Source organism: Sander lucioperca, chromosome 3 (genome assembly GCF_008315115.2).
Source record: "Sander lucioperca isolate FBNREF2018 chromosome 3, SLUC_FBN_1.2, whole genome shotgun sequence".
Lineage (NCBI taxonomy): Eukaryota > Metazoa > Chordata > Actinopteri > Perciformes > Percidae > Sander > Sander lucioperca.
The window spans coordinates 33448096-33470318 of NC_050175.1; the positions used below are offsets into that span (position 1 = coordinate 33448096).

The 22223-nt window shown below is 41.3% G+C and overlaps 1 protein-coding gene and 1 long non-coding RNA gene across 3 annotated transcripts in view; one reads left to right on the plus strand and one right to left on the minus strand.

Moving 5' to 3' along the window:
- Positions 1-22223, minus strand: part of LOC116050761 (cell migration inducing hyaluronidase 1) — a 252036-nt gene that overhangs the window by 75010 nt on the left and 154803 nt on the right. For both annotated transcript variants that reach the window (XM_031300979.2, XM_031300980.2), the window contains exons 12-14: positions 15195-15364; positions 8583-8792; positions 6271-6476 (exon numbers count right to left, since the gene is read on the minus strand). In XM_031300979.2, coding sequence (XP_031156839.1) covers positions 6271-6476; positions 8583-8792; positions 15195-15364 — 586 coding nt within the window. The remainder of the gene's footprint in view (positions 1-6270; positions 6477-8582; positions 8793-15194; positions 15365-22223) is intronic.
- LOC118494769 lies at positions 1185-20375 on the plus strand. Its single transcript, XR_004896956.1, has 3 exons — positions 1185-1436; positions 4184-4186; positions 20364-20375. It is a non-coding gene; the product is annotated as an uncharacterized LOC118494769 (long non-coding RNA).

A 22223-nucleotide genomic window follows, 5' to 3' on the forward strand; every position in this document is an offset into this window, starting at 1 on the left:
CCAGCACCAAACAGGAAGCAGCAAACGGCTAGAGCCAGTGTTGTTTATGGTTGCTATGGCGCTACACTAAGCTAAACACTAAAGAGGGATAGTTGCCAATTTTCAACCTTTCTGAAGCACCAACGGGAGTTTTACTTGCAGATAAACACAGACCTCCGGCAAACTTTCCCTTTAAGTTACCAGCTAACGCTAGCGGTAGCTAGCCCCCTTGGTTACATTTTTCTAAACAAATCTAGTCGTAGTCTTGCAATGTGTGACCCTGCAAAATCTCCAGTCTTTACATATTATGACAGTCTTTAACATTAGATGTGAGATGATTATCTTTAGATGTGAGATGGTGTCAGACTTTAGTCTTTTCAAAGTCTTCTAGTGTATGGTAGGCATTAGCCATCTTTAAAGTGTGTACACAGAGTGTGGACACTGACACTGTTTGTCTGTATGTATGTCATTCACACCGCACTTTGTCAAACGCCCTGATGAGAGAGAGAGATGACGATGTGTTGTCACACAGACGACGAGCGATATGTGCTCAGAATAAGTTATGGATTTGAAAGTTATCTTCCCTTAAATCATGTAGATGTCCATACATTGTGTGCTGGGTTGAATTAATATAAATTGCAGGCTTGTAAATGCAATATTTTTTTAGTTCACTTCCTATATTTGGGTCAGATCGCGTTCTCACCTGATGGTGTGAAAGCTCATCCGAACTCTGGTGCGGATAAAACAACCGACTCTGGTCCGCTTGAAAACAGGGGTCTCGGTTCACTTCCAAGTGAACTAGAGTTCTGTTCACTTTAGGTGAGAATGCGATGCGACCCAAATACAGGAAGTGAACCAAAAACAAAGTATTTACTAGCCTGTAGTTATAACCTTGCACAGAATTTACGGACTTTTATATGATGATAACTTTCAGATCCATAACTTATTGTGACCACACATCCCTGGTCGTCTTTGTGACATCATCTGTTTGTGTGACATCATCATCTCTCTCTCTCTCTCTCTCTCTCTCTCTCTCTCCTTCACTCGCTATCTGTCAGCTGATCATATTGTTTGCTTTCTTCTAAAATATTAGAAACACTAAAGCAGAACCAGAAAACCCAAGACGTTATAAATGTGGTGTTGCTCCATTATTTCTGAGACCAGAAAGTGTCGGCGAGTTTCGGATTTGTTTACAGTCTTGGTTCCTTTGACAAAGTGTGGTGTGAAAGCAAACCCAACCAAATGAAAAATGCAACAATGTTGCAGCTTCACCCCCGAATCGCACCGAGTCCACCGAACTATAGGTGTGAAAGCGCCCTGACTTTAGTGCACTTGGAAGATAACCAAGACCCCTGTTTTCAAGCGGACCAGAGTTTGGTTGTTTGATCTGCACCAGAGTTCAAATGAGCTTTCACACTGCCCCAAACCAACCGGACTATCAGACCAAACGCTCCAGGGTTCGATTAAAACAGAACCAAACTGCTCAGGATTGAAAGCAACCTAAGTGTGTCGGTTATTGTTGGATTTATTTTTTAACTTACATTCGTATGGGACCTTTTCTTACAGCACAGACATTTCTCCTACATTTCTTTTTTTTCAGAAATGTGCAAATTCTTGTGTGTTTCTCAGAAAACCCCTTTCATACATGCATCAGGCAAAATAAGAAAATCATTATAGTTCCATTTTCAGGTATGTCAGAAAAAGCAGCTTAGGGTAATGAATATGAATAGAAATGGCAGACATGCAATTTAGCTCCACAGCAGATTAGCACATGGCAGCACTACACCTTAAACCTCTCCTTTTCACCCTCTCATTTTATGCTCTTATCAACATGGAAAAGTGGATCGGCTTGCTTTGTGCAAATGTGCTTCTGTCTGAAGTCATCCATTGTCGCCTGGCTTTGACGAGGGGACGGAAAATTCGCATCAGCTGTGTGCTTGGCCATCAAGTGGTATTTCAGACTGAACGTGCTGCGATGATAGCTCAGTTCACAACGACAAAAAACACAGATCACTTTGGTCTTGTCAATGGAACCATTTGGCAACTTTTTAAAAGTAAACTTTCCATTCAGAATCTTATTGGCATCCATTTCGGCGTCTCACGCTCGCCATCCACTCAAAACATAACGTTAGCCTACTATTCTTTGGCCAGCTCGCAAGCCCAAACAAGTGTGTGTGGCGTGCCTGTTGTTTTGTTTCCGGTCTAGCTAGATCCGGTGTGGTGTTGTAGTTTTTCTAACGTTACTAGTTGTTGCAACAGCATGTGAAAAAAACTACAAAGTTTGCTAGGCCAAAAGGAACGTTAATCTTGCGATAAAAAATGTGATGCCATTAAAATGGGTTTGCGTTAACGCTGTTAAACGCGTTTAACTGACAGCACTAGTTTCAATATTCTATAACCATTATGACACATAAACATATGCACAAGTACACACACTGTTGCATTTAGCTAAATGTTAGTCAGATTTTCAGACTGCAGTTAGGCTACATCTACACTACTATGTTTTGTTTTAAAAAACAAATATCTCTTGCTACGTTTACGCCCAGCCCAGTCTCATGGCAGTTCGTGAAATGGTGACGTTATTTAATCTATTGATTCGTGTACAGGGACACGTTTTTCTGTGTTTTATCGTGTTGGTGAGCACGAATTTTAAACTAATGTATTTGACTGGGAAGCATATTACGTGATAACAGCACGATTATGATAGCGTTTAGTATTGAAAAGCCGAAAATCTGCGTAAGGAGGTAGGCTGGGGTGGTGGATGGGTAAAAAAACACAGGACTTTCACCCCGGAGACCGGGGATCGCGTCCCGCGTGTGGTAGTTCCTTTCTGCGTTCTTCTTCTCCTAACCACAATCTTTCCCCGTCTTTCTTTTCCTCCCATTGTTGTAGCGCGTCCCATTGTTGTCGGCGTTGTTGTCGCTGGCGTTGTTGTCGCCGTTTAATTTCCCCGTTGTTGCATCCCCCAGAGACCGCGGATCGTGTCCCGGCGGCCGTTGTTGTCACTGTCTACCGCGTGTGGCATCCCCATTGTTGCATCCCCCAGAGCAGCCCTGTGTCATAGCAGTTGTCGCTGTCGGCATAATGTGTGGACTAGCCAGACCCTCACAAGGTCACAAAACACTGCTTAAAGATGAATAGCAGTGTGATGGTAGCCTCAGCTTAAAAAGCAAACTGCTGTTTGTTGAAATGAGGTTGATGTGCGAGAGCTGGTTTGCTGGGCCTTGTGTGTGTGTGTGTGTGTGTGTGTGTGTGTGTGTGTGTGTGTGTGTGTGTTTGACTGTGTGTGGAAGGAAACAACATGTCCACTGAGGGAATAAATGCTTAAAAACAACTTACTGCCATGTCCTGTTGTTTTCTCTGAAGGAGATGACTTGGATGGATAATTTCTTTAGTCAAATGCAACACAGGCAGGCACGCAGTCACACACACACACACACACACACACCCACACACTCACGTGCTAAATAAGCGAAACGCTCAGGCCAAGCACATTCATCAGGCACAGATTAAATGACAGTTTCTTCCTCCTCATGCAGCCCACATGCCTCCTGTTCCTGCATAATTTTGACTAAAATGTATTGTTTTAAATTCAACACATACACATCTCAACAATTGATGGGGGAAGAGACAGAAGGAGCCCGAGGGAGTGCACAAAGATGACTGGAAATTAATCATCACAAATCTTACAGGGGTCGGGTGGGGGTGGAGGGGGAAGACACTGTGCAATCATGTTTGATTCAATAAGAATTTTTAAACCTCAGTAATAAATACACTGGGATTTGGAAAGCATTACAGAATACAATGCTCCAGACAAATTGGACAAAAAGTCTCATTAGGAGTACAGGGCATTGTGTTTTACCCGGCTGTTATAATTGGATAAATTAGGAGAGGACAGAGGAAAGAAGAAGAAAAAAAAGAAAGAAAAGTGGAGGGTTAGAAACAGCATATCCTTCCAGTATGTTGGAGAGCAGGTGGATGACTCCATATCAGTGGGAGCCAGTGCCATTATGCATCCCTAAACTTGGCTGTTATGCTCTTCTGCTGAAGGCAGAGGCAGTGTGGCGAGATTAAAAAAAAAAAAAAAAGAGTCATGTGACCTGGATTAAACCACTTTATATTCTGAGCTGCATCTTTATGCTTCAAATATAATGGGTCTCTAACAGCGGGGGGATACAGGCTGCCTCTGCTGACAGACACATAGCTAGTCTTTTTAGTACAAAATTCCCACTTTGGGCCCTATATTTGTGCTTTTGCAATGGCCAGCGCAAGCAGCGCTCCGACAGTTTTGTATTTTCCCGACGTTGAAATTCTGTGTGGTATTTTAATGCCCATGTCGGAGGAGAGGTGTGAACAGGTGGAAGGTTCATTCAAGCCTCTGGCTGCAGAGTTCACGCCTTGCTGCTCTGCATCATCCAGATATGAAAAAAATTCAACTTCATTCAGCCCCTTTGCATGCACTGCTGCACATACATGAACACAAACAGCAGGTGGACTTGGAAACGCCCACATAGTCCGTGCGCCCAAGACCTACAGCTTTGCACTTATCTCTCCACTGCAGTTCAACAAAGAAACACCGTCCTGGGAAACACATATGACACCTGTGTGACACCAGGCAAGTGTTATCCTGCACTTAGTCCATATCCACAACCTTCCACTTCCAGGATTGCTCCGTTGCTGCCGGAAATTCGCCGTATGTCCTTTAATCTGCAACAGCTCATTTTAATGGATGGTTTTAACAACCCAGCCAGCCAGGAAACCTGAGGGGTGAGTCAGCTGAACTTATTGTGTGTGCAAACTGAAGATTACAAAACTCACCACCTATAGAGGATGGCTTTTTATCAACTTTTAGTGCAGCTTTTTATCCTTTTTTAATAACTTGGAGACTGTGTGGACCCAGGGGGTACCCAAAGAGGGCCCCTTTCTTTCGGGCAACAGCCTAAGCACCCACAAGGTCTCCGAAACTGTGAGTTTTAAGTTTTTTTAACCTCACTGTAACCTTTTACTCCACAGCTTTAAGGAGCCTACCTTTCTTTTACTTTTCTCTTAACTTTCTTAATCCCCCTCTCTTTTTATTCCTCTGTATTTTCTTTTACTGAAGGTTTATTGGGTGTGTGAACAGGCTTTTTATTATCTGGTTGGCCATTTTACATGTTCTGTGGAGGTGTTTTTGTAGGCTGGGACTGTCCTGCAGTTTTGTGGCAACTATGCTAATAACATTACAAAACACGTTCACACCGCTGGCGTTGGCCCCAGGGGGTTGGGCTGAGAGGGTGGCAAACCATCGATCCTCTTCTGCCTTTCCCCTGGGGGTCAACAGCCAGCCTCCAAACATTACAGTCCATCATAATTACCTCCACACCAAAAACATATTTCAAACTTCTACAGGCCATCCACCACTCAATAAAACACTATACATAGGCACCTTCCCACAGGGAAAGATGAGACAAATTAATAAGCTTACATCTTTCATCAAACCCTCTTCACCTAACAATAATACATTAGAACTGGTTAAACTCAACACAGACACATGGATGCACAATAACATGAACATACTTAGGGATCATTACGACACAGTCATTGCCACACAACTGCAGGACCTTCCACCATTCACACAGGCATCTTTTAATAAAGCTATTCAGTGGGGGAGAGTGAGATACAGGAGGAAACTTTGATTGGTTTGCATCAGACAAGCCATGACAAACAAACACCACATTTATTATTGCTTCACCATTCCATCAAATGGAAATATTCTAGAAGTCGTGTGCATCATTATCAAGTCCAGCCTGATTTATTTAGGATCTTTGGGAATGTTGGGCTCTCAACCTGGCAGATGCATGAAGTTCAGAGTTCTTTATTGTCTCTCAAGGAGAAATTTGATTAGCAGTTGGAGGTACAAAAAACAACATTTCTAAAAATCTCCTTGAGAAGGCCAAAAGTGACACTAATAAAAACTGTGCATTCAAGAGTTATGCAAGTTAACAGCTTTAATTTCATAAGGAACAAAAGAAAATTTGTACCCGATTGTTGCTCTAGGGAGCTTATATCTCGGCCCAGAGTGCAGAAGAATGAATTCCTTCAAGAGTGGGCAGTCAGAGCTTGACAAGCTTGACTGTGCCTTCTACAAAACTTGTCTGTCAAAGATCTTTGTCAGAGAGAGCTGCTGTATGCCTATTATCTTGCTGGCCTCTGTATCAATTTTGGACGGATGACTTTTGTTTTGTGTTGTAAGGTTCCCATAGAATGAAATCAAACTGAAGGTTCCTTACAGTTTATGTGTGTGTGTCTTACCTGCAGTCTTGCCGTGGGTTGGCCACGTATCCTGGATAGGCTCCGTCAGTGATGTCGCGGCACATTTTGCTGTCTCTGTCTGAAGGCAGCAGGGTCCCAGCTCTCACCATCAGGCCCAGACAGTGGTCGAACGTGTTCCTCTCTTCTGGACCATCCTCCGTGAAGTAACAGTGACCCAGCGTGTCATAGCCCACCACATCCTTTACCTGGGAGGGAGTAGACATGTTGCATTTTACTGATAACAAGCTGACAGTACATCACACTAGTGAAAAGCTTCGGTCACAGAGCTGACTGGATAAATAATGGCCAGCAAAGAGAGCCATTGGCTGTGAAACTATCAACTTTCCAAAGCCCAATTCCTCATTTTTGCACCACTTTCTGTTAAATGCACCATTATTTAACAGGGGGAGAAACGATGGCGTAAGTGTCGGTGTTGCCAAAGGTCTCCGTTTGCGGCCATTGAGACTGCAACACAACCCTGCAGATTCCAAACCAAAACGGGAGGCCCCCTACAAACATTCTCTCCGAGAGCATTTGCTGAAAAACAAAATGATGCTTCAGAATATTTGGCTCCATAGAGTCCTTGCTTGGCTTGCATGAACCTCTCCCCTCTGGCAAGAGGCTGCGCTCCATCAGGACCAAAACCTCAAAAACGCCACAAAAACAGTTTCTTCCCCTCTATAGTCAGCCTCTTTAACAAGGCCCCGGACGCCCACCCTTAGCCACTACACGTTGCATTAATTCACATCCCCTGACCACTGCACATATTATATATATATATATATATATATATCATCTGATCAATATTTAGGCACACCCTGCACAAAACCACACAGCATTCTTTTCTTATTCTGAACCTACTGCTGATCTGAACTGTTGGTGTACAACACATTAAATGATAGCAAACATGTTCTGCAAGGCTCCCAGTAATCCACCAATATATTTCAGTAGTATTTTTAACATTTTATGTACTTTTTATTTATATATTTTCAGCTGAGCAGGCATCGATGGAGAAGAATTTTTTGTAGAGACATATCTGGCTGTATCATCTCATCATGCATTATGTCACCCCACCCCCCACCCCACCCCAACAGAACCTTTGTTTCATAATCCAGACGCATCATCCATCTTTATATACAGTCTATGTGCAAGATATAGTACAGCACATAACCCCCCATAAAACCACAACTTTTAGTGTTTACAATTTGGATTTTGTATCTATTAAACAAACAAGATATAATGTATGATTTAGTGAGCGTCACTGGTGCTGGTAGATAGATTCAATCACCTTCAGACAGAGCCAGGCCAGCTGTTTCCTCCTGCTTCCAATCTTTGTGCTAAGCTAACTGGCTGCAGGCTGTAGCTTCATATTTACTGTGCAGACATGAGAGTGGTATCCAACTCTCAGCAAGAAAACAAATAATCGTGTTTCCCCTAATGATGTTCTGATACAGATACTGATGCCAGTATCTGAAAAGCCTCTGATACCGCCTAAAATACTGGTATCGGAAATTACTGGAGTTTATGCACTGATGCCATACCACTTAATTTTGCCCCGAAGAAAATGTTTTTTTTTCCGCTATGACTGACTGTCAAATTGCATAATAAAAGAAAGTTATATGGCGGTCATTGTTTGTGTTTTTTGTTCATGTTTCACAAAGAGTTCACAAGCCAGCAAAGATATAAATCATATCACATCCATACAGGGATAGTAATATACAGCAGTTAAAACATAATAAAATATATGACACACTGTTATCGGATTGGTACTCGGTATCAGCCGATACGCATGTTCAGGTACCAGTGTATCAGTATCAGTTTCCCCAAATGGCAAACATTTTCTTTAAAGCTATAGTTCGTAGTTTCTGTCTCCCCCATGAGGAATTCTAAGTAATGACAAGAAAACTGTTGGCGCGTCCACATCATACAAGCCTTCCGTGATCGCTCCTCCACACAGCTGCTAGTAGCCAAGGAGGACACGGAGGATTAAAAATACATCATGGACTCTTCAGAAGAGGTAATTATCTTCACTCTAGTTTCTGCGAGCAAAAGTCACCGGACGATCTAATCGATCTAGTCGATGTAATCTTCTGAACATAGCCATACTGAGAAATACAGAGAGAGTTGTGTGGAGCTGATAGTCTTAATTAGCTTTGTAGCAACTCATTTGGCTTTGGCTTGAATGTAACGGACAATTATTAATATAAAAAGTTTCGCACTAAAGCTTTAACTACAGATCGCTCTTACAATTACACCAAGGAGAAACAGAATTAAAAAAACTAAACTCTAGTAGGTATTGTACATAAACTGACCAGCAGTCCATTGGAGCTGTGGATGGTTACGCAGCGGGAGAAAGAGTGGTGGATGGACAGGCCGCTGACAGCGGTGGGGGGATCGTAGCCTCCCCTTGCGTCCACGTCTCCGTTCATATGGAAGTGGACCGGGTAGTGTCCCATGGTCTGCTGGCCCATGTGCTGCAGCTCCAGCCCAGATATATGAACAGCCCTGAAGCCCCGCTCCACCTGAGAGAGACAGCAGACATTCCACACACCATCACTCAAACATAACACGGATAGAATGGGAAGCATTGGCCCCAGCATAAACAAAAAGCAAATAGGGGGATTGAAATGCAATGATATAATGGCTTTTTCAGGCATTTTGGAAATTTGATTAGATAAACTATTGATTCCAAATTGGGAAATTTCATTGCTACTGCAGCCAAATATCAGACACACAGCACACATACAGAATATACAAGAAATAATAAACAGGATGGAATACAAGAACTATTCAAAAATAAAGACAAACAACACAAAGGAAAGAATGAACAAACGTATATACAAGTGGCGAATAAAAATGTAAAAAAAAAATCATCAAATAAGAAGGAGGGATGAAGGCAAAATGAGTAATACTGAAAAGGAAGGAGTGGCAAAAATAAGAAGTGAAAGGGGTGAACGGAGAGAAAAGAGAGCAGACAAATGCAAGGAGCAAGGAGGAAAAGAGGGAGGGAGCAAGAGAAAGAAATATTTTGGGAGGAAGACTGAAAGGAAGAACAGAAGTACTGAAAAAAAAGTGATGACAGGGGGAGGATGGTGGGGATAGAATGAAGATGAAGAAAAGAAACAAGAAAAGAATAGAAAGATACAGTATGAGGCTGTAGAGAGGAAGGGAGCATGAAGGGAAAGAGGTATTGAGGAGAAAGGAAAGAATGAGAGTGGGAGGGAGGATGAAAGGAGGGAGGAAAAGAAAGGTGTAAGAGGGGAGGGCTGCAAAAAGAAAACGAGGGAGGTTAGTCCACAGGTGGAGAAAGTCAGGAAGGAAGGATGGAAAAATGTGATGCAGAGAGGAAGAAAGCGGGACAATAAAAAGCAAAAAAAAAAAAAAAGACATTTTATTCAAGTAAAATTTTACTTAAAGGTACAATATGTAACTTTTCTGCATTAAAATGTCAAAAAACGACCATACCTATGTTATATATTTTTTTGAGTTGTGTAGTTACACTGTCCCAAATGTTTCCACCAAATGGCAAACCCAGAGAAATCTGTTATTTTATTTTCAGACACGTCACGTTTCATTTAGTCGCCTGTTAGTGGCGTCATAACCTTTCACCATCTAGTTACTCGTTACTTCCAGCAAAACACGGGCACCCAGATGCTACGTTCGAGAGTAATTGTAAATCATACAATGTGACAGAAAAAAATACTGGTAACACTGCTTTTTCTGCCAAAATGCATCATTTTGTGATTAATTACATGCCACTTTGCAACACCGTAATACAGCAGAAACCTTATTTATTGATACATATCAATATTAATCCAGCCTAATGTTACTACAATGTATGTGCTGGTTGACAAGTAGCTAACATTCATGCTAGCTAATGCTTGGTGGATAACATCATAGGGTTACAACATCGTTCATCACGCTCATAAAGTTATTAGTAGTATGATTGTTTTAACCATGGATAAAAGCAGTACTGCGCTAAGCCACAAATAAGTTCCCTAGTAACGTTAACGTTAGCTGTATAGCTAGATAGACGATTCATTTAATGCTAATTTAGCCAGCTAGCATACTCCAGTCTGCCTGCCTCACTCCCCCGGCACAAAGAGACATAATTCGGGATGATAGCTGAGAACACAGCCGGGACATGTAGCAATAGCTAGTTACCGTTAGCCCCAGCCGGTGCCGGGTGCCTTCGACGCTAACGGCAGTTTTATGAAGCTTCGGGAAACAGAGAATATCAGACCCAGGCATCACCTTAACCACTCAGCCACCTCGTCTGCTAGCCCAGGCATCCTAGTCACAACATCGGTCATCCATAATGTTAGCTAGCTAGCTAGCTACGTCTCCGTAAACGTTAACGGTGTTTGTTCCGAAAATCTCCTCCCTGCCGAATTTCTCCCTCCTTCGCATTTAGCTGTCTTTACAGTTAGCTAGCTAAATTAACCAAAACGAATAGTTAAGATAACAGAAAAGAGAAGGGGGAGATCGGGCAGCTGGGAGATGTTCTGCTGCTGCACAACAGGCATCGAACATCATCGCGGAGATTCCCCCTGCAATCCCCTCCCACACCCGTCTCTCAGCCTCGTTGAGTAGCTGGCTAGCGTTACAACAAACCCCGTCCGCCCGGTAAAATCCAAAAGGTGACATTGGTATGTGAAATATGTAAGGGTTAATGCCCGACGAGGTGTCCATTGTCAGGTATTATACCATGGTCTGGGTAAATACTTGATTCTGATTGGCTGCAGGGTGTCCATTAAAAAGTGATGTAGGACACCTACTAAAGGAGTTCCGGTGAAACTTTTTTTTGTTTACTGTTCTAAATGAATGCACTACATTATATCAATAAGGAAATGTGGATTTATTATTTCCAACTTGTCCTCTGAACACCACAGGATGACGCTAAAACACACAGGCTGCAAGAAGTAAGTTATACTGCCCCTTTGGACTGACTTTGTTTCACAGCGAATAACGTTATCTCACATCCCGTTCACTGTTCAGGTCGCTACTTCATTCTGCGCCGCTGCGGCCGACAGTAACGTTACACATCACGGATCAAATTCTTCGTAAAAGTCGTTATATTGTTTTGGGGACAATGACATGGCTGGATAGCTAGCTTGTCTTGTTGTTCAACATACTGTCAAATTATTTTTACTGATTGCCAACTGTACACAATGTTATTGACTTTGGATATTGCTAGCATAACGTTAGCTTTCTGGCTCGTAGCTAAACTGAAGCAAAGCCGGTCTATGGAAAGCCGTTCCACTCCCTATTCATCCCCATTGTACCGAATTTGGTTGCAGTTCCACCAGAGTTCCATTGGGGGTGATCGCAGTCCAGTGCAAAATGAACAGGAGTCTATGGAGCTAGACGGCTAAATTTGTCTCTTTCGCCTGATTGTCGTTGAGAAATCTCAGATTTGATTGTAGTTTTTGCAAGTTCAACATGGATTATAGGTCAAAAGTTGAATGAACGAGTACTTATGTCCTTTCGATTTCTTACAGATTGTGTCGTTGTTGCCCATAACACGCTAGCATTCTGCTAATGAATGCTGATTGGTCAGTGAAGGACTGATTACGATCGGAGATCCCGCTTGACAGCATCCGAAGCAGAACCAGAATGTCAGAGTGAATATTTCGGCGTGGTCTTATATTAAGATTACTAATATTAGCAAACCTCTTTCTAGGCTAGCACGTGTATTAACAGGGAGAGCCTAACCTGTCAGCTGTGTTGTCGATGCCTCAAGAGAAAAAAGGAAGCGACTCAGAGCTTGCTGTGAAGCAGTATCTCTGGCCATGTATGTGTATGACGTCATTGACATTTTAAAAGGCTTTTTTAGAACAAAAAAGCCACTTTAAAAAAATCTAACACCCAGCAGTGTGTATTTTCTTAGCCTCCCCTTTCAAATGCAACATTCAAATTACTAGACAAAAAATTATATCCTGAGAAAAGTGGATTTTGAGGGGTATAGCTCCATAGAGTCCCATTCATTCTGCACTGGCCTGTGAGCGCCCCCTATATGGAACTCTAGTGGAACTGCAACCAGTTCAGAAGCCGGAAGTAACGAGAGAGTGGAACTTCTTTCCTTATTAGAAATTCTTTGACTGAAGGGTTCTATCAGCTGAGCGGACTATAAATAGCTCCGGTTGCTAAGGGAGGCAAGCATGGATGTATTAAGAGAACTGGATACAGTGTTCGGCGGGAAGCCCCGTACGTTCCAATGAGAGTGCTCAAAAGCGCATAAAGCAAACATGGAGCTTGGCTCTTCCGCATTGTTGGCCCATAACGCTGGTTGGCTCACGATGTGCATGCGCACTAGCAACAATTTGTTTGCGTTGTCGTAGCAACCGGTAGCAACATGCGCGTTCATGAGCTTCTCTGTCGTGTCTCTTACAAGTGGCGAACTCATGAACTCGCCGTTTTCATTGTCTAAAATATTCACTAACGTTAAACACTGTGTTTTCATTGTTTCCTATCGTTTACATGCTTAGCTAAATAAACGATAGATGTATTTAGCTAGACAACCAATGAGATTTAATAATTATGTTGTGCTACTAGCTAGCTACCTACTAACTAGCGCTAGCTAGCTGTTAGCCTGCAGTTTCGTGAACAAAGCTCATCCATGGCTTCAGCTCTCATCCACGTTACAAGCTTTACAGCATACAGCCCTCGGATGTATCATAAGAGAGAACCAAGGCGATGTAATCACTATGTCTGTAGTAACGTTATGTAGGCATATAGCTAGCTATGTATAGATCTTAATACAGCCATGCTAGCTAGCTAGCCGATAGCCCGCCAGTTTGGGAAATGCTAATGACGTTACATCCACGTAGCTAACAGGCTTTACAGCAGCTACATACATCCCTGGGATGTATCATGACTTCATAAGATAATACCATGGACGTATTCATAGAACACATGGTGAATTACAACCATTAGCTATATCCATTATTACAGCTAGCTACATGAGCTAGGGAGAACAGTCTCTGCTCACGTCCACTATGCGCGTTCATCATGCCAAATTTAATAATTCTGGATTCGCTTCTAGTGAATGTTAAAAATGTTAAAAACGTAACGTTTTAAACAAGGACCCTTTCAGTGTTCGGGCTGATAAGTTGATATACCCAGAAACAAATTATCCGCTGAAATATAGACGTTTCTTTCGCCATGCAAAGTCTATGTGAAAAGTCTTTCTGGGCCATGGGGTGCAGTACCACCGTTATCCGCTAAGCCCATGGTGGCTTTTAGCGCTCTTCCTGGGGGCTTGGAGGCAAGTCGTATCCAAGGTCCTTCCTAATTCCTGGGGGAGTCTACAACGTTTGCATTGCATAAGAACCTGATGGATGGGAATGATTGTTCCAGGTATTAGTCAAACCGTCAGGCGTAACCAGGGAAAGGGAGTTATTGTTTGGATAAACTTTAGATTTCGATTGTAAAACAAATTACTTAATGGACACCCTGCAGCCAATCAGAATCGAGTATTCACCCAGACCATGGTATAAACTGTGATAGCGTGGTAAAACCTGCTAACGTTAGCCGCTAATGTTAGCTTGCTGGCTCACTAGCTAACTGGTCAGCCAGCTACCAATACAGATTGAATCAAGAAAAACGTAATTATGTTGGGGAAACTGCAGCTATTTTATTAGCATGACATGAATAAACGTTACTAAACGTAACGTGAATAAACTTGAATGGGTAAACTTGTCCGTGAACAGATGCATTCTAATCAACAAGTGTTTAGCAATAAAAACTCCCATAATTCCACTATAATAATATAATATAATAATTCCCATATTGCCTGGCCATTCATCACGTCTCTCTCTCTCTCTCTCTCTCTCTCTCTCTCTCTCTCAGATAGAAAGAGACACGATTGGGTAAACTATGGTAATTGTATCCTATATGTGGCTGTGTGTGTAATGTAATGTGCGCAAGAAATAGAGGAGAAATTATTTTTTAAATTTGACACTAATTGATTTTGTATTAATATACTGTACTGTTGTTTCTTTATAGACGCACACACACGTGTCTATGATTTATTTATTTATTTATATATTTTAGATTACTCAATGAGTTGTATATATGTGGAAACTTGTGTGAATGTGAATGGCCAGGTGGGGCTTTTCACATCCAGGGGCCATACAATCCTTTCATCTTGTATACAACAAATATTTTAGTGTTGGCTTTGTTTTTTTCCCATTATGCACTCTGAATATGGAAGGTTAATGTATTCACTGATGAGAAGAAGAATAAGTATTTAAATTAGACAGTGCCATATTTTGTGTTGAAAGAATGAAATCACCTTATAAAATAAAAACACAGAAATGTGTTTTTAAACACTAACTACTACACTAACTAGGATAAGGCAAGGCTTATGACCTTTGACCTTTGGGTTATGACATGTTGTCATACACTAAAAGAACAGTGACAAGGCAAATTATTCTGGACTGTAGAGGGTTTGGGTGGTTCGAAAGACCCCCCCCCCCCAACTAGTTTTTTGTTGTTGTAATTAACAAGTGTCTTTCTAAATAACAATGGCCAATAATACTAATCCCCCTCAAATAAACATGATCTAAACCAAGCTGAAGCCTTAATGTTGTTGAAAGCACCACTTCAGTGAAGGTGTTAACTGGCACGCGATATGTAACAATCTAACGTCTAATGTATCAACAATCCACACAACTAACTTTATAGCAGGTTGGTATAAACTGGTTCATATGTCAATCAGCTGCTTGTCTGCCTTGTGAAAAGGCGTAATATATGGGGCGGGGGTGCTGTTTTTCAGAGTTTTAGTCGCTTTTTTTGATTTTTTTTTACATATTTTTAGATGTTTTTGTCACTTTATTTATACACAATCTCAACCCCCCCAATGTTGAACTCAAAGCTACGCCCTTGGCTCTGTAAATGACAAGGTTAGGACACCAGTGTACCTTCAAATGTCCGCCAAAAGTGTCAAAGTCGAAGAATTTGCAGGCCTCGTTGCCATAGCAGCCGGGCTCCATCTCTCCACGGAGCAGGATGTTACGGCTCAGCAGGCCTACCTCAGCCCTCATGTCCACCCCATCCACTTCCTCCCCCATGTGGGTGAACTGGGCCTTACCTGCACACACACACACACACACACACACACACACACACACACACACACACACACACACACACACACACACACTCAACATTTAAATATTACAACAAATTCAACATAGACAACTGCTGTGTAGATCTGCTGACAGTGCTGTTAGAAGATTCACTGTTTCTACCAAACGGCCCATTCAACAGAGCTGAGTACAGTGTAAACAGATGTCCATTCTCACCAGAGACTGAGAGAAGTACTTTTCTGCTGTGTGTGCGTGTGGCTGAACAGATGTTTCAGATAATTGCAATGGAAGACATTACAGTGAAACTCAGTCTTAGTTTGTAGCACCATTTTTTTCTATTTTAAAGGAGAATGGGCAGGCAGCACTTATAATTATGGTGAACAGAAAGAAGTACTCATATACACATTGACGCAACACACGCACGCACACACACACACACACACACACACACACACACGCACGCTGTAACTCCACTACTTTGTGTTGCTGACATTGTGTTAGAATATCTTCATATTTTAGTACAATTTCAAACTTTTGATTTATGTAGAGCTGTGTTTGTGTGTGTGTGTGTGTGTGTGTGTGTGTGTGTGTGTGTGTGTGTGTGTATGTGTAATAGAGAGAGAAAAAGGAGTTCACCCTGAGTTGACCAAAGTTAGAAACCTAGCCACTCCTTCCAGCCAACCCACAGTCCAACCTGCAGTACCATCCCACTAGTCTCACTTTGCCAGACCTTCCTCCACAGCGCCGCATAGGAGGGTCTGGCTAGTCCACACTGTGCTTTGGTTTATTTCATTAACCCAATCACAATCATCATGGGTGGCGCTAAGCTCCACACAGAGTCTAGCTAGCTGTCTGGATTTACCCTGCAGAGATCTGAGGAGCAGTTAGTTAGTTAGAACAATAGTCCTCATAAATCCACTGAATTTAAAATTCCAACACAAAGAAAGCGGAAGGAAACGGAAAATACATGCATCAGGTGGAATTTCCTGCGGCACCGGAGTAATCCCGGAAGTGGAACGTCAAGGATGTAGACTAAGATCCCACAAATCTGCACTGTAAAATACTGCAGATATAGACACCACCAAACACTTCTAGTGGCTCACAAGAGCTGTGATGCTTCATTTGTGATCTGGTGACACAAAAAGCACATTAACAAATAATTAAGTAATATTTAAGACCGCAAATCGACCCCATATTATGAATGCTGACAGACAGGTAGAGACAGGACCAAACCAAGGCGTGTTGTGCAGAAATACCACTGTGAGTTGGCTATGTCACACACGTTTTAAAGGAAGTAAAGGACTGCCAAAGTACACGGATTAAGAAACAGAAATGACACGGCAGTTTTGACAGCTTCTGATTGATTCATTCAGAACAGGTAGAAATCTTTGGATAAACATAATCACGGTTTCTTTGTTTAACCGCAATTAATTGCTAACATTAGCTAAGGTCCTAAGGCATATGACTTGTTTAGATATGTTTAGATATTCCAAATTGTAATTATATAAGTGATTATTGGTCGGACTATACAGTATGTTTGAATTATTATTTAAATTGTTAGTTGTTGGCACAAAAATGACAAGGGAGGGATACAGTTAGAAAAGATGTTTTATGATAATAAAGAGGCGTGGTTTACTTCATAGGCTGTGTGTTTGTGTTATTAAATTTTTTTGGGTCACATGACAGTGATATATAACCAAAAGAAATGATTCAAAACTTGAATTTGTTTTAAAAAAGTAATGCATAAATAAATATTTTTAAATTTGACCAGAAGAGTTTTAACAATTATATTGTTAATCGCAATTGCTTCTGAGACAAAAGGATCTAGTTAGTTTGAAGCATACTGAGACATTTAGAAACATTTCAGTTCTCAACTTCCACCTCTAACCCTCAGCATGGTTGAAAGCTACAGTTTATTTTGCATTTTGCGTAGTGTAGCTCCTTAGAAGGCCAATTTACGCCTCAAATGATAGTGAGTCTGAGGAGAACAAAGAGCCCATAATAGGCAGGGACGGACAGCAGAAACATACAGTAAGTGGAAGATCGGTGCAGAAACGATTACAGCTCTGTTCCACGTGTCCTCCACTCCTACACATTCAGAAATGTGCTGATTAGGAAAAACAAAGTGATGCCAGGGGGAAAGAATAAAATCAAAGAAATGTGAAATCTGAGAGACAGGAGATCACACATCCCCACGTTTAATCTCTTTTTCTGCTCCCTACTCCCTCTACCAGCACAGTCGGGACTCAGAAAGTACAAATGAACACTATCATTCCAGCTCAGATTGAAAACATTGTGAGGCCGGCTTAAAAGACAATTTTAGATCTCAATTTACTACCGTTTAATACTACAGTAGTGCTGATAAGTCCATCTGTTTTTTCCCTAAGGCTGATATGTGCTTTTATGGGAATTAGTAACCAGCCTTGTTAATTCTTTTTACCTCTCATGCAAAAATTCACTTTATTTTCAGAGTGATTGGTTGTTCATGTATGGATGAATAGTTTGGTGTAACGTGGTCAACTCAGTCTGAGTCAGTCTTTTTCTCCTCTTGATGTTCAGACATAATCAAATGTGTTTGATATTATCGTAAGTTTTAAGTCTTGGTAGTGAAGTTAAATCATGTGAATATTGTCAACAACCAATGGGTGCGCTCCCTCCAGCAACAAACAAGAAACAGCAAACGGCTAGAACCACTGTTGTTTATGGTTGCTATGGCTAAGCTAAACCAAAGATCCTTTATACTAAACCGTCCCTGGCTAAACGCTAAAGAGGGAAAGTTGCAGGGTACTGAAGACATTCATCTGCATGTAGACAGAACAGAAAATCGGCAAAACTTACCTTAAATTACCAGCTAACGCTAGCGGTAGCTAGCTAGCTTGGTTACATTTTTCAAAATGAATCTAGTTGTAGTCTTGCAATGTGTGACCCTACAAAATCCCCTTTTTTCTTTACGTATTATGTATTTAACATTAAATGTAAAATGATTGTCTTTAGATGTGAGATGGTATCAGACTTTAGTCTGTTCAAAGTATGTTCTAAGTCTTATAGTGTATGGTAGGCACAATATGTAATACAGTATTTTCACTTCTGATTGAGACTGAAATTCCCTGAAACTGATGCAAAATGCTTTTATATCAAAGTATTGGTTTGGGCGCCTGGGAAGCTCAGTTGGTAGAGCGCGCACCCATATATACTGTAGAGGTTTACTCCTTGACGCAGCGGCCGCGGGTTTGACTCCAACCTGCGGCCCTTTGCTGCATGTCATTCCCCCTCTCTCTCTCCCCTTTCATGTCTTCAGCTGTCTTGTCAAAATAAAGGCCTAAAATGCCCAAAAAATTATCTTAAAAAATAATCATGGTTTGAGCCGTGATTTCAGGTGTACGGCAGTAAGCATGATCGATCCACTTACAGTAAAGTCAATGAGAGCTTATTTGACAGAACTCTATTTTCCTGTTATTTCTGGCAATTTGATAAACAAAACTACTAACACCAATTTATTACCACCAGTTTTATTCTTATTTTTAGAATTCATGGTCATAACCTTCATTTATACTTATTTTATTAAAAAAGCAGAAATTATGAATTATTTAGACTAATATTAAAGGAAGGATTATCCCAGAAGGGCATATGTCAACATTCAGTAGGGATACTGTTTCAAAACATTTCAAAACAAAAACAATTTTTTTTTCAAATGCAAAAAAATTGAATGAAACACCCAAAGTTCAATGAAAGTAGAGATCCGATCTTTTGTTGTACTTGCGAAGCGCGTTGTATGGGATCATCCATGTTATTTTTGGGTAATTAAAATTAGGTAGCTAAAAAGAAACCCATATTTCTGATGTAGACATTTTGAAAATGGGTCAAATTTACTTCGGGTTTTGATATATGCCAACGGAGTTTGTGAGTTTTGAGAGCGGTCATCATGTAATGATGTTCATGTAAAAACTCCAGAGTTTCGATTGGTCTGTTATTTATTTTCTGGGGATGATCAGTTGTCAGTGAATGTCTTCCACACCTAAATCTCACATGGAGAGATGCAGCTCTGCCAAGGTAGGTAAATGTCAGGACAAAAATAGAAATACTGTTAAATCCTTCACCACTGCTATAGGCCACTGATCCACACCATGTATTTTCTACACTTGTCATCATTTATGCCATTTAGAACTGACAAAGGTTCATCATGTAAAACCCAGCACAAGCTATTGGACTCAGAATGATAAGTAGCCCAGGGCCATCTGTCTCTGTGTCTCTCTCAGCCAAGTCTCAGCTGGCAACGACAACATCCCCTCCCCTCCCCTGTCTGTGCATAACCTTAGCTGGGGAATACACTTGATTAGCGCCGCTTGTTTAAAAAAAGACAGGGCTGCAAAGTGGCACGCGGGAAGAAATTAATGAAACACATTACAGTCAGGAGGAGATTGACGTTAATTCTGAGGAGCAGCCTTGGGCTAAAAAACAAAAACAAAATAGGATTTCCACTTTGGATGGCCGAATCCCCGGTGACGTGAGAGAGCAGAGGAAAAACAGAGAGGAAAAGGGGAAGGTGGTGGGGGTTTAATGGACTGATCTTCTGATGCAGCCGGGCAGGAGCTCAGGCAGAGATTTGAAGATAAATCCTGGAGTCCTAAATCCGCTGCAGAAGAAAAGCAAACTTGACTTTTTTGGTGTGTAAATCGGTGTGCAGAAGTGACAGCTATGAGAGGACACGTCATGTCACGTTAATGCTGACTTTTAGCCGCTGCAGGCGCTCAGGATTTTTTTTTTCAAGAGACAAAGACAAAGGCTATTTAAATCATACAGGAGAACAGCGAGGGCTGACAACACTGACCCCAAGAAACTCTGCAGAAATGTGTGCGTGATGCAGTAAGAAAGAAAGAAAGAAAGAAAACAAGTGTCTGCGTGTGTATGTGTCCATGCTGGCATGCGTGTCAGCGTGAATGGGCTCAGTCAGGAACACACAGTGCTCCAGGATGCAGGCTGAGACTTTCCCTTGGCCCAGAGTCAGACCAAACACCTTCCACTGACTCCCACACACTGCTCTGGGCTGTTTAAACCTGGCCTCCATCTGACTGGCACACACACACACACACACACACACACACACACACACACACACACACACACACACACACACACACACACACGCACGCACGCACACACGCACACACACCCCGCCTTAACTCTAACGGAAGGCTTCCTAGCAATAAAGATGGTTTCAGTGTGTGATTTTAATCTGTTTGGGCAGATATAAATGCCATAGTTAAACAAGGTTTCCATTCCAAATCACGACAGACTGCATCTAAAAGAGAAACACATTCACTCACTTACTGTATTCAATAAATAAAAATCACCTCATCTCATCTCATGAAAATAAATGTCTGCAAAGATAGCAATAAGGTATTATTAAAAAGCCAATGTATAATCCATTAAATAAAGATTTAAATGCTTTTTGAATGGGTGACTGGTGGACGGGTTTAAAAAATAAAAAAAAGGTTATATCCTGGTTTAGAAGTCACGGTTCGGTGTGAGTTCCGTATAGCAGAAAAAAAACAAATGCATTAGGGTATGTATAGTCTCGCATTGCCAGATCTTCCTCCACACAGAATATTAATCAGCCTGTCAGTGGCAAAATGTGACTGTATTGTAATTATGAATGTGTGAAATTTGTGAAGGTAAATACAAGCTGGACAATTGCCCTATTAACTTACATTGTAGCTTGTTTCGCCGCTGCCGACTGCAGCGATCTTGCTTAATACTGGACCAATGTCAAAGATTGTTGTTCCCATAAGTCACTTAGACACAAAAACGTAGGAAGATAGGGTCCAGGTTGGAAAAAACGGTAGTTACCCTTTAACAAAAAGCATCATAAAATCAATCTGTGAATTTGTATGTTTGTTAGGCTAACATGTAAAACTAGTGAAACTAACTTTCCAAGGATTTCCTGCCTATGTTTGTGTGTACAGAAAGCAAAAATTCAAAGTTGAGTTCATGTAATGATCACCTGACACCCATTTTTACTCATAATCTGCCTTTATTATCAGAACTATTTAAATTATTGCAAAACAGTCAGTGATTCAACAGAACTAGAATTAGAATAAGCAGACTCTATCCACAATGTTTGAGACATTTTTTTGTGTTACAGTAATTGCATATTTTCACAATGCTAATTTAAATGCTAATTTATTAAGGTGATGTAAATCTTCTCTTTTGACTTATGAATTGATGTAAAATGATTATTCTGAGCAATTACTTCCACATGGTTTTTTTTCCTACTGTACCAAACTCACAACAAACTGTGAGCCCATATAACAGGGTTCTGTGTTTTCTGTGCTCCGCTTGCATGATTGTAAAGCCAGGCTCAAACTAATGATTGTGTGATTAGGTTTTTATTATTCCAGCATCTAAACTGTGGCTGTTAAAGGTTACCAGCATGCATTGCCATTTTAAGAAATTGATTCAAGACACAGTTTTACCTCTCTGTGTGGCTGATGTATTTTCCACTGCTTGATCTATTTTCATTAGTCAAGCTTGTTTCTTGTTATGTCACCTTTTGCTTTTAACCTTGTGGAACACTTTGTACCAAGGTACTATGTGTTTTAAACACTTTAAAACGGTATTGGAGTAACATCAGCTTAAAAGTTTGATTATCCGATCTGGGACAAAACAACAACCTTTATAATACTAGCTAGCAAAACTTGCTATAACAATAATGTTATGTCGCTAATGGGTAGCTCACCTGGTAGAGCGTGCGCCCATATAAAGAGGCTTAGTCCTCGACGCAGCGGCCCCGGATTCAACTCTGACCTGCGGCCCTTTGCTGCATCTCATTCCCCCTCTCTCTCCCCTTTCAAGTCTAAGCTG